The 19,812-nt window shown below is 37.5% G+C and overlaps 1 protein-coding gene across 8 annotated transcripts in view; it reads left to right on the forward strand.

The window, feature by feature from the left end:
- LOC18421384 (DHHC-type zinc finger family protein) overlaps positions 1-19,488 on the forward strand; it is a 39,007-nt gene extending 19,519 nt beyond the window's left edge. Inside the window, exons 2-9 of one of the 8 annotated variants that reach the window (XM_020672964.2) lie at positions 5,738-5,851; positions 5,956-6,360; positions 12,943-13,011; positions 13,134-13,205; positions 13,300-13,428; positions 16,852-16,932; positions 17,031-17,234; positions 17,640-19,488. In XM_020672964.2, the coding sequence (XP_020528623.1) occupies positions 5,738-5,851; positions 5,956-6,360; positions 12,943-13,011; positions 13,134-13,205; positions 13,300-13,428; positions 16,852-16,932; positions 17,031-17,234; positions 17,640-18,713 (2,148 nt within the window). In that variant the 3' untranslated portion in view covers positions 18,714-19,488. The remainder of the gene's footprint in view (positions 1-5,737; positions 5,852-5,955; positions 6,361-12,942; positions 13,012-13,133; positions 13,206-13,299; positions 13,429-16,851; positions 16,933-17,030; positions 17,235-17,639) is intronic. The other 7 variants (XM_011630659.3, XM_088860046.1, XM_088860047.1 and 4 more) reach the window with 7 other exon arrangements.
- Positions 19,489-19,812: the final 324 nt, after the last annotated feature.

Genomic DNA, 19,812 nt, shown 5'->3' on the forward strand with positions numbered 1-19,812 from the left:
CAGCTTACAAAACCCATGCGAAGCTTTCATGGTAGATCCCAACTCAAACTGGGCTGAGAGCATAACTAAGATGGACATAGGGTTTCTTTTCAACCCTCTTAAACACAATTACGGTTTCTTTTCAACACTTAGCTATGGAGCATGCCACCCTAGGGTTTAACCTAGGCAGTGTGGCACCATCCCTCACTATGGGTTGGGCATGCCCCTCTAAGGTTACCTAGGTTGGTGCATTCCACCCACCCAAAAGAGGTAGAGAGAAGAGGGAGCGAATGGTGTGGAGAGGAGGGAGAAAGGAGAGAGGGAGAGACTCCAAATTCTAGCACTGGCAATGAGGGGAGAATTTATACTAGTTTTTGGGGTCCAGGGTTGCATAGTCTGATTAGGATTCAACTTTGACCGGCTGTCCAAGGCAATCTGTGGGGTAGAGAGAGATCTAAGCCTCCTAATCCCTAGATCAGTCATCATGATGAAGGGATGAATCCCAAAACCATAGTCCCTTATAACCATAACCCTTATCCTCTTCTAGCTCTAGTAGGATTAGGCATTATCCAAAATCCAAATTTCATTAGGATTAGGACCTTTTAAATCTTCTAGAAACAATTCTCTTTAGATGTCCTTATCTTTTTAAAAACAATCTCTTAATTTCTATTTCAATAATAATCCAAAATGAAGTTGGAACTCCCGTATTACTTAAAATCCTCTCTCTCTCTCTCTCTCTCTCTCCAGCTAACCTTATCCCAGAAAGAGAGAGAAGTGGATAGGGCGTGTGGGGCATGGGTCCCATGTGGCCTTGATATCCCACACAAGAAGGGCCCTTGCATGTGTGGGGCCATGGTCTTTGGCCCCACACATGGGTCAAAAATTTATTCCATGTGAAAACAAATTTTATAAAATATCCAAAAGGACATAGAATAATTTTAAAGAATAAAATAAATTTTAATTGCTAAAAAATATTAGATTGAATTACAAATTCAAGGGCATAAATAAAACTTAGAAATATATTTTTAGTGTATCATAAGTTTCCAAAATACAAATAAATACTATTGAAAGAGGATTGGGTCCAATGGGACAAGAATATGCAATTTCTAAGGCACGCTTCTTATGCTAAAAATCTGTGACCATTAGACTATCTTCTCAATCAAACCCAATGGGACCCACGACCCAAAGTCCATCACAGGGGCTCATGATTAGCCCATCAAAACTGACCAATAAATATTGGGGACATGAATTTAGTGCTTAGATTTCAGGTTCCCCCCAAGGACATGTCATATCCATAAGGATGAAGGCACAATTTTGCAATAGTGTAAGGGGTACTCTCTTCTGAAAACGCACATGACCTATCCTTGGCTATTTCCCATAATTCGGCTATCATGTGTGCTTGTAATGCGGTGGTTGTTGAGGATTGCCCTCACAAGTGTCCAACCACATGAAGGAGACCATCAGCCTCTTGGCTCACAACATCATCCCTGAGTATCTTAACCTCGATGACAGATGACGTTATTGTAGAACCATCTCCGGTGGTGCCATAGGAAAAGGGGTAAGGTTTTGGACTCACTCCCAAGTCTGTCAAAACAACAAATCATAAAATATTGTATTGGTCCTACACGGACCACACTCCCATTGGAGTACATATCGACTTTTTACATGCTCTCAAAGCCTTTAAAGGCCACGGACCCCAGCAAAACCAAACTTTTCCTTTCCAATAATGCACACGAGCATCATATTTAAAAGAATTCTTTTCTTGAACACTGCATAGAAACTCAAACATCATGTCCACACCACAACAAAATGGTGTGGCCAAACTAAATAATGGACACTTATGAACTTGTAAGATCCATCTTAATTGGAATGGAGGTTCTTAAGACATTTGGATGAAGTTGTTCTTACTGCTGCCTATATGATAAATAGAACGGCTAACCTGCTCTCGATGGTGCTTACCATTTCAAACTTCTCCCCGATGCACTTCCTCTATTTTTCTCTTCCCCAAAAACCTTTGGTCGTGTCTGCTTTGTACATACCTTAGGGCTGGCTAGTAATAAATTGGCTTGCTAGGAATAAATTTGGAGCCATTCTACAAGATGTGTGTTCCTAGGATACATAGTCTCTCAAGAAGGTTACAGTTGTTGTCCAGTGACTAAAACTGTATCAAAAGATGTTGCGTTCTAAGAACATATTGTATTTCTCTTCCCTGAAAGATGTGGTATCCACTATGCCACCTGAGAATCCTTTTCCTCTTCAATGGTCACAAATAGTTCTAGTAATACACAAACATGTTGAATCTATTGAGAAACAGTTGAAGTGTACACTTGGAAAAGCACAAGGGAGAGTTTATTACAACCAATCAACCCCAACTCATTGTCTTCTTAAGTATACTTCCTCTCTTTCTTGCCCTATGCCTTCTCAACCCATTTACCTATTGCTGTAAGAAGATAAAAAAAGACTTGTACTTCTCATCCAATAAGTGATATTGTTTCCTATCATTCACTTTCACCCACCTTTTGTGCATATCTTCACTCTACTTCATTTGTACTTATTCCCACCAACGCTGCAAATGCACTGGCTCATCCATTGCGGAAAGTGGTCACGATTGAGGAAACGATTGCTTTAGAAATGCAATGAACTTAGGATGTAATTTATCAGATAGAAGGACAACATGCGACGGGACACCTGGAGGCATGAGCTAGATGGTTTGATTGAGAGATACAAGGATCGTCTGGTGGCTTAGGGTTTTACACAGTATATATGGGGTTGACTACAATGAAATTTTTCTCCTCTAGCAGACTTGGAATTAGTAAGAGTACTTTAATCTATTGTAGCTATCAGAAAGTGGCTACTCCACCAATTAGATGTGAAGAATGTCATTCGCCATGGACATCTGCAACAGTAAATGTATATGGCATTATCACCTGGGTTTTATCCTCGGGGGGAGAAAGGGAAGGTCTGCAAGTTGAGGAAAGCTATTAATGGAATAAAACAGTCACCTCAGCCTTAGTTAAAAAAATTTAGTCTGGCAATATGCCGGATTGAGTTTCAAAGAGATGTTTCTTATCACTCTGTATTTGTTAAAAGAGATTCTTGTTCTGCCATGATACTTATAGTGTACATGGATGATATTGTGCTCACAAGAAACAATAATCACGAATATTCAAAAAATCAATGGTTTTTTGGACAGTATTTTTAACATCTAGTGATTTTCTGGAGAGTATTTTTGACATCAAGGATCTTGGTCCATTTGAAATACTTCCTAGGAATAGAGGTGGTGAGGTCTAAACAATATTTTTTTTTTTTTGTCTCAAAAGAAGTATGCTCTTGATCTCCCCAATAATACAGTTTTGCTTAGAACCGAACTGGCATAATCTGCCATAGAGGTTAATCACAAATTGCATGATCAGTACTTGGAGCCTTTGAGTAAGAGATTGATTGGAAGACTTGTCTATTTGACTGTCACACAGCCAGACATAATGTATATCATAAGCCTAGCAAGTCAGTTTATGCACACGGGATGCTTCCATCATTTGGAGGCCGTTTATCACATTTTATGATATTTAAAATCAGAGCCAGGGAAATGACTACTTTATACCAATAACTGTTACCTTGATATAAAAGGTTTTTTGTGATGTAGATTGGGCCATGTGTTCTCTTGATCAATGATCTATAGTGGCTACTTCATGACACTACATGACAATGAATGGTGATCTAGTCACCTTGAAGAGTAAGAAAAAGAATGCTGTACCCTGATCTTCAGCAGAAGCTGTGTGTCGAGTAATGGCAAGTGATACATGTGAATAATTTGGCTTTGTTCTCTTCTTCAAGAGATGGGTGTTAATGTATCAGCTCATAATCTTTTATATTTTGATAACCAAGTGGCAATTTATATTGCCTCAAACCCTCTAACCCATCAAAAAAGCAAGTACATTGAGGTCTACTATCACTTTGTAAGAGAAAAGGTCACTTAAATAATATGTACTCTATTTCTTCCCTCCTAGAATCAATTGATAGACATACTCAGCAAGGCTTCTAATTGAGTTCACTAGAAGACACTTTGGGAAAGCTGGGCATCTTGATATATATGCTCGAGCTTGAGGGGGAGTGTAGTGAATATTATGTCCCCATGCTGCTATTAACGAAACCTCCTATGATTGAAATTGTGATGATAAGGCAGATTAACCAAGAAACTTCACATTCTTGAAAACTCAATTGGTACCAAAGTTGACTCATGAGAATTCTCATATTCTTGGAAACTCGGTCTGTGCCAATGTTGACTAAGGTCCTTTGTTTAGTATCCTACTATGCATGGACTCTTTAATAGCCGTAATATAAGTGCATTTGACCTGTATTGTAAACCCCACCCTGATACATGTGTATATGCATGGGGCACATTGCTCCATGATTTAAACAATGAGATAGACATCTATGTTTTATTCAATCCTTGTGCTTGAATGTCCTTTTTCTCTCTTTTTCCTCAAACTTAACATACACCAAGATGGGTATTTTGGGAATTGAGCTGTAGATCCTACAGAAAGATTTGCTGGACCAAATTAGACATCTAAAGTACATTTTTAGAGATGGAAAACATAAGAGAAAGGTTTGAGTAGTTTGTTGTTTTATGGGTTTGACTTGGGTTTTTTCTTCACCACTTGGTATCATATTGGTACTCAATGTGGAAGCTTCCCACGATTTGTGGACCATTTTGTTGCCTAGTTGTTATTTTTCCCAATCATATGTTGTTTGTTAGGTATGATATGAATGAAATTTTCACTATGGTGCTTTAGTTTGAGAATTTCATAAACAATCCAAAAATTTCATTGACTAATGTAGTTGAAACCATGAAGTTGCATAATGAATTCATGATTTCCACAGCACAGCTGTTTTTTTCAAACCATTCAAGGATATTGATTGCAATTTATTTTTGGGATTTGTTAAGGAAAGAACCCCATGTGGTTTAAGTTTTTTCTTAGTTTTGACGAACAATTATGTCAATAAAGAAATCAGAATTACAAAGGCCCTTCATAAAATATCAGAAACTGAGGGGTCATATAGTTCTGCAACCTGACCCTATCTTTATGTGAACAATTTATCCTCCTTTGAGTTGCAACTCAGTAAAAAGTTGATTTGGAAATTTGATGATTTCTGTTGTAGAAAAACATTGGTTTCAGCCTTCAGATTTCAAAATCATTCTTTAAACATTCTGATATCCAAACAGTGAAAGACAGGAGTCCTTGATAGGTTTTTTAAGGTGGAGTGATCAATCATGATATCTTTGATGAGTTAAGACTAGTGGCCTTACACATCAGATTTGAAAATTTGATGATTTATGTTGTAGAAAAACATTGGTTTCAACCTTCAGATTTCAAAATCATTCTTTAAGCATTCTAATATCCAAACAGTGAAAGACAGGAGTCCTTGATATGTTTTTTAAGTTGGAGTCTTCGATCATGATATCCTTGATAAGTTAAGACTAGTGGCCTTACACATCAGAAATATGACCAGTGTTGGTAATTATCTGGAGAGATTACTTGACCATTCTGTTTATGATAATGAGGTGGATTTAGTTGAACATTTTTCTGTTACTAAGCCAATACCATTGAGAAATGTGCAGAGTTTCCGTTCTTCTCTTTGGATTTTCTTTTCTGTGGTAATAACTTGTACTATTTACAAATTAAGCAAATAGTCAATCGAAGATTTGTTGTGATGATGCATGTCAGATTGATGAACTCATGCCTTTACTCTTGGACAGGTAATTGCTATTACTGTCTTCTTCTTGTTAGTTGTTGCATTCTATGCTTTTTTCGCTCCATTCCTTGGAAGAAGTATGTGGGAGTATGCAGCAATTGCAGTTTATACTCCTGTGGTACGTACTGTTTCTATGCTGTTAGAACACTGCATTCTCTCAGTGAATTTCTGATGTTTTAGTTTGCATCTTTTATTTTCTTAATCTTTTAGTTGGTATCACAGGCACTGGTTGTTTTTATACTTTACATCCGTTGTACTGCCATTGACCCTTCTGATCCCGGGATTTTGGTCAAATTGGAGAATAGTGCAATGTATAAAGCAGACAATAGGCTGGGGTTATTGGGTAAGCATTTGCCAAGAGACCCCAGTGATGTTAGGCAAGCTTCCCCTTCTTCAGCATCTAGAAGTTCCATGGGTGTGCCATCTGGCGATAAGTCTTCCTTTGGTAATGCTCAAAGGGTAGGATACAGTGAGGATTCTGGGCAGCATAGTTCTTATTCTAAATTCAACATTGGAGGGATTCTTTGTGCATTATTTGTTAAAGAAGATTACTGCAGACATGATGGAATCCCTGAGGAAGGAGCTGGTGAAGACGATGCTTTGTTTTGCACTTTGTGCAATGCAGAGGTATTGGACTATCTCACTGGTTCTTACTATTCTGTTTCTTACTGAAATTCTGTTTGCTTGATCAGAAATGAACTAATATGAGTGGTTAGATAAAGGGACTTAGCTCGTAAGTGTTAAAATATTCACCTTCTCTGTACACGTGTCTATCTATGTTGCTAAACGAAAACATGTAGATGCAATGGCAGATCAAGTTGGTGTTGGACAAGTGCCACACGTTTGTCCATAGCCAAAGCAGTGTGCCACTTTCTCCACCAATGTAAGGCATGTTTATGCCTCAGTGTAACATGACGCTGTTTAAGTGGCAACACTCTATGGCTACACAGAACTGGGGATATAAGTTTGTGAGAGAGCATGGGGCATTAATTTTTAGTAGAGGGCATAGTTGCTACTTGCTAGGTTGAGTCACAAGGGATTAATTTTGTATCGCCATTACCACTTTGATCTTAAGAGTCCAGGACATTCATCTGTTCCAGTAAATAACTGTATTGGGACTGGTACCATACTATTTGATCTATTTGTTACTTTAAACATTTTGGACTGGGAAACTCATCTTGGTCCGACAATAAAAATAAAATAAAATAAAGTACTTAGAAATATAAAAAGCGAAACTATCATTAAAGGGCTTATATAATGTTACAAAATCTTTAAGCCAAAATATCTCATTTTCCTCTATAGTTTTAAGTTTCATTTCATAAAAGTAACTGATCAAAAGATTTGGTCAAAAAACCCCAAATCACCCCTATGAAAGGTTGGGCATCTTTAAAGCCAGGGGCATTTTGGTAAATTTGCTCGCTTGAGTATGTGTTTGTGTTCCCAGCTACTATAGGATCTAATTCCTGAGAGATATGGTTCTCAATCCTAAGAGTCGTTGGATATCGATTCCATTACATTGGAACACAAGGATCACTGTATAGTGTATCTAGATTCCCCATGATCATCCAAAATGAATGCTTTGTCTTCCTTTGCTGATTTAGTAAGCAATAATAAAAAGCAAGTTATTTCATGTATATATAGTTTTGGGTTATATTTTCTTACACCTAGCTATTCCACGAAAGACGTCCGCATTGCAGCATAAGTTTTGCTCTTAAAAGTTAAACTATAAAGGTCATAATTTATTCAATGAATTGATTTATCTACTATATTAATATAATGGACTATGGAGTAATTTAAAGTTCCTTATCTATTTAATAGAAGTTTAAGATTACATATTGTTAATTAATGACGATGGGAACTACCCTGTATAGCCAGGGAGCCCTATTTAAACTTAGATGAGGATCTTGTTTTACGAGTAAATGGAGCTCGCTCCTATAAAATTTATCCCTTGCTCCATTCCATGCTGGATCATTTCCTATTGCACTCCCTAAGTTAAAAAACAGATGCGTTCAGAAACTTCGTTTCCAAATCAGAGGATCTCACTCCCCAATGTTATAATAGTTGATCCCATCTAATAGAGGAACTCGATCCCTAACACATGTGAATCATGTTCCCTATGTTTGAGGCTGTACGGATATCGATTCCAAGCATGGGGATCTTTGGGGTAGCTTCGATCCGTGTTCCCGTCCCTGATCCTGAAACCGTTCCCGATCCCATTCCCCACAACTACGGAAAGCCAAATGACCATAATGCCCTTGGTTGTTCAAGTTTAGCAATACAACATTTTCATCATTTAATAGTTCCATGTTCCCAACCCTAAACAACAAGGGATAATTTTGTAATTTGATGCTATCCATTTAATTGGACCAAATCAATAAAATGCCCGCAGTTGTTTAGGATTCCCAACCCTGACAGAGGTAAGAAGGGAATTTTTTCCCAAAGTTTTTGAGGAGGTGCCTTTCTGAAATGAAATTTAAAAAGTAAACCCTGCAACGACATATTTTGTAAGATAATTTGAGCCCTTTAATTGTATTTTCTTTATGAAAACATAAAACTTAGAAAAGAAAAAAAATTCAAAAGGTTTATAGAAGGGTATGTTTGACTGAACGTAAATATGCGAATATATCAAAATTTTGGGCAATTAAAAAAATTTATAATACTAAAACAAGAAAAGCACGTTTGATAATGCAACTTGTGTCTCACAATATCTTGATAAAGGCCCAAATTTTCGTTTTTGATAAATTTAACATTGTATTACTTGGACATAAGCGGGAATACAGTAGATAGAGGGAGGAGAGTACCAGGATACCCACGAGACAGGTATCTGATCCTATACAAAAATATATTGAACTTTCAAAAAATGGGGCTTATAAGAACGCCCAAATACAAGGAGCAAAAAGGCGTCTAGTGTCCTAGGAAACCTCTGTGGTCCAGAGCAAAAAAGGAGATGGACCATTCAGGGTCTTCTAGATGTGATAGGATCAAGGAGAAGTCAAGTTAGACTTGAATTTTTGGCAATTATGCAAATCATATCACACTCTGTCAAATGAATTTTATGAGCCTTAGTTTCACTCTCGACCTCCTCTTTTTCTCTCTTAGGGTCTCATTAGGGCCCTCTCTCTGAGCCAAAATCTCTCTCACTCTCTCTTTCTCTCTCTTCGTGTTTTTCTTCTTCTTCTTCTTTGTCTTCTTCTTTTCTTCTTCTTCTTTCCCTCTACTATCTTATTCTTCTTCTCGTTAATGCACTATTTTTCAAAAGCGATAAAAAGAAGTGCATACTAGTTCAGCCACGCTATGGTTCCATTTCTTCACTGCCAAGGTAACCTGGACCCAGCGAGCTCTGTAAATGGAGACTGAATGATCCTCTCTGCCGATCATCTATCACAGCAAGCACTTACGATGAATTAGCTTCAATGGTTCAAAAGGAGGGCAAATTAAAGCTCAGTCTTTCTTTTTACGAAAACAGCGGCTGAATCTCTCCCCTCGAAAGATGACTAACTCTTTGATTTTCTCTTTATGAAAACAGTGGCTGAAGCTCTCCCCTCAAAAGATGATCAACTCTTTGCTTTTCTCTCTCTTAGATAAGGGGCCAGGTTATGCTCTACACCTTTCTCTTTCTAGAAATAAAGCTAAAGCCCACCAGCCATAGTAGCTGCTTCTTTGAGCCTCTCTGTCTAGAATGAGAGTGGTTGAGGTTCTCAATCATCTCTCTTTGAAACATAGTGGGGCTACCCTCTCCTCTTTAAAAACTAGTCAGAATCTTCTCTCTCTACCTGTCTTTCCCTCTCTAACCAACAACAATGCGTGAGATTTTACATAATCAACGAGGCTGTTTCTGCAGAGCACAACATCACAGTGAAGCAGGATGTGCTTGATTTACTTCAAGAGTTGTTTGCATGAATCTTTTGTTATCCGCCATGGATAGATGAGAGCAGAGCTATAGATGAAATAACTTTGTTTCAGAGGAAGGAATGGGGATTGGTTTTCAAATGGAGGATGTTTTAGTTAAGGACCCATATTGGAACATGAGATGTGGTCAAGTCAATTGAGAGATGGTGGAGATGCAGCACAAAAGCATCAGTCTCCATGAGGGAGAAGAAAATACAACTGATGCAAGAGCACCAACTTTCCCCATCAATGGTGAAAATGCAGGGGAAATGAAGCAGAGCAGAGATGCAAGAAAGAAAGATGACCTTTCTATGTAACACACTCATAGAAGAGGGACCTTAGGGGTAGGCTAAAGAGAAGAGAATATACACCTTCTAAAGATATAATTAATGTTATAAAAAATTGGCTAGATACATATTTCTCAAATTTTGAATATTTAAATTCTGTTTTGTCAAAAATGCCATAATGATTTAGCAAATTAAAATTTATGATAGTTAATAAACAAAATTTCTTATGGACAATCTTATTTGAGAAATCAAAATCATAAGATATTTGAATGATCAATTTTGTCCGTCTCATGTCGAGTTGAAGGATCCAGTGAAACAATTATGATCAACCATGCAATTCATCAGCCTCCATAAAAGGGATATAGTTACAATCATCTATAACAATAATTACTATTTATCAAGTCAGAAGTATATAATACTCTTTGAAAACGAAAGCAATTTATCGATCCACTTGAAGAATTAATGTTGAGGGTCTGGACATTATTGATGGACGTGCACAAGAATCCCTGCCAGGACATGGAATTCCACCTATAGTAAGGGTATCAATATTAAAACATTAAACACGTAAATTCAATACTCTTAGCTTTCTCAAAGGGTTAAGGTTTGAGGTTTCACATGACCACCACTTCATAAAGGGCATTTTCGTAGAGGTATTTTAGCAGGACTGTTCCACCTGAAATGGCTAAGGAAACAAAGTTTGAAATTGCATCCATGAGCTTATTGCCTAGGCGACAATCCAGAGAACCATAAGATCACCTGAATGGTTTAATTATTGATCATGCTATTAAACAGCCCATTGCTTCTTTTTTGCCTTTTAGTTTGGTTTCTGTGAAGACCACATTTTGTGTTTATTAGTTGTATTTCCTGGTTCGTCTAATCTAACTGTCTACTTCAGTCCTGTTCGAGAAACACTAGTCTATTCTATCTGTGCTTTAGCTTCCAATTGCCCCCTACCTACCCCTATTGTCGAAGGTGAAGTCGCAAGAGCATTTTACTACATTTGATAAATACTATGTTTAACATTATTTGACTAGTACTTTTTTTTTTGGGTAAGTAAAAAGGCAAAGATAATGGAAGGATTCGAACCCTCACCATAATGGACAACAAAGCATGCAAACTACCCAGCGTGCTACTTGAGTGTTGCTTTATTTGACTAATACTAAGGTGAAGATGAGACCTTTTCGTGTATGTTTCTTGATATCACCAGTGCTTAGACATCTGTTAGAATTTTTGAAGGACTGAACTTTGGGTGAATCGTGGATTCCATCTTAACATTTTGGTGAGGCTAGGAAGTCTGCTTTTAATGCATGCAGCTTCATATTAAAGAAATCATAAAAGAGGGACTTCTTTCTTTGTCTCTTGCTACTTTGATAGAGATATACGTGTTCCATGCTACTTGAAATGTTCTTCGTATTTATAACCAGAGCTTGTGCAGTGTTGCTAATGACGCTTTTTGTGTTGCCATGTTTTCTGTTTCCAGTTTCGCATTGCTTTTAATAAGTTGTTAGTACCGAAGAAGCACTTGCTAGTACTGCAGGCGTGTTTCTGAACATCTTAGGATCCTATATTTAGGACTTGGACATGCAATTGCCCACTCAAATAAAGTGGAGTCTTTTTTAGTTGAAATTTGAAATATATACAATGCCTCTGAACTTTTTGGATTGAATCATATGACTTTTCTACTATCATGAAATGAGATGTTGAAGAGGGGAAAATGGAAGGAAAAGAACATAGAGAATACAATCAAACCAGATTCCCAAAAAAGTAAGCCAGGAAAAAACACAAATAGCTGAATTTTCGCCTACGATACCTACAGTAGAGAAGTAATATTGAGGATGATGCCAATCAGGAGGAAGCTATAGTCGGTTTCCCTCCCTGAATTTGTAGATTTAGAAACTATATCTACTTCCATAATTGGTAAACGAAATATATATATATATATATATATATATATATATATATATATATAGATATATATAAGGGAATGATTTCATGCACGGTTGTATAGTAGTATAATGCAACCATCTTCAAAAACCATGTTAGAGGCATTTGTTTGACACAGTTTTACATGTACACTCTTTTCATTCTAAAGAACAATTACAAAAAAGAAAATTTTGAAAAAACACCCTAGAAAGTGTTTTTCTAGCCCAGTTAATATAAGCCGTCCATTTTAGTGAGATGGTCAGATTAGGCCTCAGAAGGATTTTTTTTATTCCCAAAATTTTTATATAGCGTTATAATCATTAGATTAACAATGCTAAAAAAAGGAAAAAATGATTTTGAATTTGTTATGGCCTAGATCTTGAAATTCCCCAAATGGACAGTCAAGATTCATCGTTGGAGGGTGCTAATTTTGACCATATCTAGGGTGCAAATTGAATTTATTTATTTATTGTTTTCCGTAGGGTTGATTATGAAGATGAAGAGAATGTGTGTACAAAATTTGGGGTCATACAAATGCCAAAAACATGGTTCTCTAGAGGTGTGGTTGCATTATGCTACTATACAACTGTTGCATGAAAGGACTTGGTCATGAAATTGCTGAACCTGGATGGGCAGTTTGGAACTTCTTCAAGGCTTCTCTCTCTCTTTGGTCTTCAAAAATCAAAGAGCTGAAGCAATTAAAATGCAAAAGACTGCTTTAAACAACGAGCCGAAACATAGCAGTGGCTAAAAAATTGCATGTCCCCAGAATTTTGTGGTGGTGAATGATGGGGTAGAGAGATAGACAGAGTGGACAGAGAAAGGATAGGCAATTACCAAAAAAATGGTTTGGAACTCCCTTTGACAGTATGGAGATGGATCCTTGGTTCACTCTTTAAAAAGTGGGGAAGGGTCATGTCCTTTCATAAAGGAATCGGTTGTGTTGTCCCACTTCCCAAAACTGGGGGAATGATGTCATTTTCCCAAATTAGAATATAACGCACCTCTCTTAGAGTCTTGTTTCAGAGTGCCTTTGCTTTGGGGCTGCAATAATGCTTTTCCAATTTTTGTGCTTTCTATATGTAAATATCTCACACGATTCACTTTTCAGGTGCGCAAGTTTAGCAAGCACTGTAGAAGTTGTGACAAATGTGTCGATGGATTTGATCATCATTGTCGGGTATCTATTTAATGCAGTTATTGATTAGACTGTTTTTTTTTTTTGTCCTTTCTTATATGACTGCATTGGAAGTTTCAGAACACTTGCAGATATCCATTTCTGTTATTTTGTGCTTATTGCAGTGGCTCAATAATTGTGTGGGGAGGAAAAACTACATCACATTTGTGTCACTTATGGCTACTAGTCTCATATGGGCAAGTATCATGAAGAACTTAGTTTCGCATTGTATTTCACTGAGAACTTTCCTCTCATATTTCTTTTTCTTGATGAAAATGTGTTTGATGCCAGCTTGCAATTGAAATTGGAGTTGGTATTGCTGTTGTTGTACGTTGTTTTGTGGATAAGTCTGCAGCAGAGCATCATATTGTTGAAAGGCTTGGGAATGGCTTCTCCCGTGCTCCATTTGTGACTATCGTGGTAAATACCAAATCTTGATTTTAATCCACATTGATATGAGAACAATGTCATGCACTAGTTATCCAATTTCTTATCCTACCAATTTCTTTTAGCATCTTATCCTACAAATTTTGGGTCGTTTTCTCTCATTGTTCAGAGTTTAGTAAGCTTGATGCAAATAGATACGTGCATACTAGTTGCCTCTCTTACTTCGATCCCAGCTTAGTGAATCTCCAGCATTACGGTTGACTATCATTATCTCTGAATGATAGTTCATAACAAGTATGAATCATTCAATAAACATTAATTACCTGCTGGAGTCATAGTTGGTTTTGCAGGATTTATTTTTTTCTAATATTGTGAATAAGTTGGGAGACCTCAAATGCACCTTCAGTGATCAGGATGAATGTTTTTCATAGATAGATGCATGCTTTTGTTTCAATCTTTTTATACTCACTTACAGTAATAGAAGGATGAGAAGAAATGAAGAAATTCTAGTGGAACTAAATTTTTAGGGATATGCGTCATAGCTTCTATATGTGCTTCCTTGCACATTATCCGTGAAACTATTTCACTTGAGTTCACCGATACAATTTGTCCTTCACATCTCAATAGTGATGTACTTAGTTCTTCAGATTTATAAAAGCAAACTCACTGAATTCCTTGATATATAAAGAACTAATAGAATCCATACTTGATGACATCGATATGAAATGTTCAAACCACATAGAGCAGTGAATCGAAAACTGCCTAGCGCCTAGGCGGGTCAGGGGTCCTGGGCGCATTGCTTAGGCCTAGGTGGATATCCTGAGTGGGGAGTCCTTGGGCAGCCACCTAGGCACCTGGGACCCCACCTAAGCTAGCTCCCAGCCCTGGGCGGTCGCCCAGGGATGAACATTCCCGGACTGGGCGCCCTCCTAGGGATGAACATGCCCCACGTTGAGGGGCATTCTTTGTCTTTCTTACCCTTAAATTAGGGGAAAACAGGGGGTTTAGGTTATTGTGTGACCTAAACCCCTTTGTTTACCTTTAGAGTTCAAAAAAATTTAAAAACAATAATTTCTTTTACTTTTCTAAGAGATTGATTGGATATTTTAGAGTTTTGAAAAATCGATCCAAACATCATCTTTTTTATTTGGATTTGATTTTGATGATTTTTTAAGCTTTTTAGAGGGTTTTTGGAAGTGTTTGACATTGGCAACATCTCAAACATTGAAGACTGAAGATCGAGTAGAAAGGTTAGTTAAAAATCTTCATATTTTAGATTTTATTTGTTGTTTCAATGTCTTCTTCGGGTTCTTCTAGAAGTGGTGATCGGGGTTGGAAGTATGGTTATAACCCAAATCCAAGTGACAAAAATCGTATAAGATATAATTATTGCGAAAAAGATACTATTGGTGGTATAAACTAGTTCAAAAAACACCTTGCACGTATTAGGGGGAATGTTGCCCCATATAAAAATGTTCCTAAAACTATCAAAGAGGAGATTAAGTAATAAATGAGTTCAGTAAAATACAAACAAAAACAAAATCCTTGACATTTGGATAAGTCTATTTTTGGTTCTTCTAGAAGTGCTAATCTGAGTTGGAAATATGGTTATAACCTGAAACCAAACGATAAAAATTGTATAAGGTGTAATTTTTGTGAGCTGGGTTGGAAATATGGTTATAATCCGAAACCAAATGATAAAAATTGTATAAGGTGTAATTTTTGTGCAAAAGATATCAATGGAGGTATTTAACCTATTCAAGAAACACCTAGCTGGTATTTAAGGGAATGTTGCTTCATGTAAAAAGGTTTCTGAAGCTATTAGGGATGTGATTAGACAATATTTGAATTTAATAAAACTAGAAAAGAAAGAAAAGGAGCCTTGCTAGATGGAAATATCTTCTCCAGGTTCTTCTAGAATTGATGATCTAGGTTAGAAGTATGGTCATAACCCGAATCTGAATGACAAAAATTGTATAAGGTGTTATTATTGTGGAAAGGATACTAATGGGGTATTTACCGATTCAAGAAACACCTTGCCAGTATCAAAGGGGATGTTGCCCGGTGTAAAAATGTTCCTGAGGCTGCTAGGTGGGAGATTAAGCGATATTTGAGTTCAATGAAACACATAAAGCAAGAAAAGGGTAAAGTGGCACTAGGTAGAGCAATCAAGACTCCTAGGGCCTCATTTGCACAGAGTAAGGGGGGGGTAGAAGAAGAGCAGAAAGAGGCAAATTAAGAAGAAACAGAGGATGACGAGCGTTATGTTGAAGAAGGAGATAACTCTGATGATGGTGGCCTCGAATCTAATGTATATGATGGGGCTTACCCTACTTTTTTTGATGATGACTGAATACACTTGACTCTTGGTGTTGAGTCTTAGACTGTATATTTTTTTTGCTTATTTTCTAATTTCTATGATCTACTCTTATGCTCTTATGGGTATGCCTTTATGGTTGTATTATTGTATGGAATGTGGATTATGGAATGATATGAACTATGGTGTATGGAGTATGATTTATGGAGTATGGATTATAGATTGTGCATGTATTACTAATTTATTGATTACTATTATATTTTATTTTTGTTTGTGCTAGTAGTCTATTTATTACCAATATACAATGGTTTGGAAGTTTTTGGATTATGAGATTTTTAATATTCTAATGATCTATACTCATATTCCCCGCTGGCTGCCTAGGTGCCGCCTGACATTTTTTGGAACATTGATATAAAGATTTTAGTTGATGGTACATATTGATGATGTCTTCAAAACCTTTTATCAAATTATTGCTGATGCAAATGCTGATGAGTGAACTTCTAAATTATTAGTCTGATATGCAAGATTTATGATACTGAGAAACCTTATTTCTTCTTGATAATAATAATGATCATGTTAATTATTTAGTTTAGAATAGAAAAGCATAATACATATGTAACATGCCACAGGAAACCACTCATGGAAGATAAACTTTACAAAGAAGAGCAGCCACCTCATTATCTTCATTGCATCTGGAGACACACCAACATAATTAGTCTATTACACCCCTGGAATTACCTGATCCTTTCCCTAGTTGCATTTCCCATGCATAATGGGCCTCACTTTACGAGTTAACCATTGTGTTCCCCTATCTAAATAGATCTATTAATATGGAAAATAGACTATCCAAAGCAATCTCTTTAGGGAACCAGAACATTTACTTAAGCAAGCACTTGGACTCCCAAAATGAGACACGCCCTTCAATGCACATGCCTTTTAACCATATAGTCTTCATCGTAATTATGCCTCCATCTATTAGGCTCTTTGGTCTGAAGACATGCATATCCAATCCAGCAACTCTGTTGAATGTTGTGCTTTGGCTTTAGAGTACCTGTAGAATGTGGTTGACCCAGTTTTTTTGTACCAATGATGGGTTAAGCAGGATATAACTGTTGCCTCATGTAAAATTCTTTGTGCAGGTCATATGTACGGCAGTTTCATTGCTTGCATGTGTTCCTCTTGGAGAACTTTTCTTCTTTCATATGATACTAATTCGAAAGGTCAGAGTCTCCTCTAGTTGAAAGCTAACTAATTCTTCTTTTAAAACAGTTCAGCAGCCATATGACCATGTGCATTTTTATTTCGAATAACAAAACAGGGTATTACAACATATGACTACGTTGTTGCAATGAGGGCACAAAGTGATCCACCAGGGCCATCTATTGATGGGGATCAGGAGGAAAGCATGCCGACGTCTCCCACTAGTTCCGCAGCAACAGGCTTGAGCAGAGGGAGCTCTCTTGGAGGCCTTCAAAATAAAGGAGTATGGTGTACGCCTCCAAGGGTTTTTATTGATTACCAGGTAACATTTTCCATTGCTGACCTTTGCTGATCAACTCTTGTGGTTTATGATCATACAAGATATTTGTATCTGTTTCATTTTTCTTGGAAAACGTTACGACCGCACCTATCACACCTGTATGTATCACACAGGTGGTCTAGAAACTTAAATCTCAGGACAGTACTTGTACCTGTCAATTTCTTAAGAGCTTATGATTTTATCTGTAAAATTACTTTTTTACCATCAATTCTCCAATGTGATTATATGTACCAGATCCTGGTAAAATAATCATTAATGGTTCTATGCATTGTCATTACATTTGAAATTTGTGGAGCCCCAACATGATCTGTGCAGGTTTTCCATGAAACTGCAGTGATATTCCCCTTTTTATTCTGTTCTTTTCTTAATGGATTTACTTGATTACAGCAGGATGAAGTTGTCCCACAATTGGGGCCAGGACAAGTACCTTCCACAGTGGACCCAGATGCTGGTGGGTTCCCAGAAAGGGGAGGTAACAAGATGCCCAAGAGGCCAATTAGAAGGAGTGCTTGGAAACTAGCCAAGCTTGATTCAAGTGAGGCCATGAGAGCGGCAGCCAAGGCTAGAGCATCATCCTCTGTACTCCGCCCAATTGACCATCGTCTTCCTATGCATGAACATGATTACAATTCAAGTGGAAACATCAGTAGCAGTCAAAGTAGTACGAGCACAGAATTTGGGGTGCTAAATAAGGAGACAATCAAGATTGCCTCAAGCCAATCTCCATTAAAAGCTTCATATCCACCCAGTCAAGCAAGCATGGAAGATTTAGATACTGGGACTCAAAGCATGAGCAGCTTCAGCAGCCCCCCTCACACTCACCATGATTCACTTGCTCTGAACCCTGCTCCACTAGAGAGACCAGCAGGTCCTACAAGCACTGTTCGTGCTTCCTTTCCCTTTAACCTTCCCAAACAAAAGATCCCCGTTTTTCAGTCATCTAGTGAAGTTTACTTTGACGGGAGAATAGCACAGAGAAGTAATAATGTCACTGGGCTGCCCATGCCAATCCAATCCTCCTCTCTTACTCAGGATAATAAGAGGACTTCTGTTGTATGGGACCAAGAAGCAGGTCGCTATATATCTTTTCCAACTTCTGCAAGAAATGATGTTGGTTTAGAAGCAACGAATCGATTTTCAACCCAAGCTGTGGAAGCTAGTAGTAGTGGTAATGTGAAAAGTAGGGGGTCTCTTCCTGATTCTTTTGCTGTGAAGATTGGTAATCAGCAAGCTGAGAGGCTGACCTACACTGGCCAATCTATTTTCTTTGGCGGCCCACTTTTGAGCGTGCCAGTTAGGGTGAATGCAAGAGCTGATGGAACTTCAGGTTCTAGGGAGAGGCAGGCACAAGAGAGAGCGCCAAATTTACCACTGGAAGCTAGCGATTTAGACAGGGAATCTGGGTCGGCTGTATTTGTCCCAAAGGCATCTCACGCAAAACCTTCCTCTGGCTTGCCTTAGTTTCTCCTCTTTCATTTCAGTAGGGATCTTGATTCCATCGGCAGTTCAAAAGTTCTATTGCAGGGTTCATTCTCAAGTTCCGGACTGCAGCACACCCAAGTGTTTCTTGATGGCAGATGAGGAAAACATTGAAGGCTTAATTGGATTCACGCTTCAGTTTGGTTACATGATGAGCAAGAGGATATCTAACTCACAGTCATACTAAATTTATCAAGCAAAGGGTCTCTCTCCTATGCTGATGCTGTTGGATGAGTGACTCTAGTTGAGAAACAGGCAATCAGCTTTAGGACCCTAATTTGAAGGGGTTTAAATTCCAAGTGATGATGACTTTGGCTTCCAAATTTTGATTGTGATAGAAAATGGAATTGAACAAAATGTAAGATGTGTGGAATCAAGGAATTTCTTTTGGTGCTATTACTCAGGTGGCTCCATTTTGTCTAATGAAGCCTCATGGAATTGTAGCTTGTATCATATAGAAGAATGTCGTGTGATCTCACATGCGATTTATGATATAGGAGATACACAACATGCAAGGTAGCAATTCTAATAATGTAATTCCATTGTTTTAAATTACACCTAATGAAAAGCCTTCACTGGCAGTATGCTCGTCTTGTAGCTTTGGATATTTTGTCAGTAATAACTGTTCTGGTTCTGATGGGCATTCTGCTCGAATTTGTGTGGCCTTCCAACAAACCAAATGTATCATGGGTTTGATCCTTGTACTGATATCATTAAAATCAGAGGTAAGTGCTTATAGCTGCTTATATTTGTCAAATTTGACATGACAGAATTCCCTTCCCCTTCTTCATTTTATATATGTAAAAAGTTATACATAATGTAATATTGGTAGAAATATTATGATAATATTGTGCATGGGAAAATATAACTACACCTACCTCACAGGTCTTATGACAAAGTTATACATAATGTAATGTTGATAGAAATATTATAATAATATTGTGCATGGGGAAATATAACTACGCCATTCTCTTTATGCAATGCAATTGAATAGTAGATATTTGTTAAGCGAAATGAGCATATTGAGAGGGGAGCACAAGAAATTTTTTTCTGCATGTATTGTTGCTTCATTACTTAATAA

The sequence above is a fragment of the Amborella trichopoda genome, chromosome 2 (genome assembly GCF_054954075.1).
Source record: "Amborella trichopoda isolate Santa Cruz 75 chromosome 2, AtrichopodaSantaCruz75HAP2 v2.0, whole genome shotgun sequence".
NCBI classification, from domain to species: domain Eukaryota; kingdom Viridiplantae; phylum Streptophyta; class Magnoliopsida; order Amborellales; family Amborellaceae; genus Amborella; species Amborella trichopoda.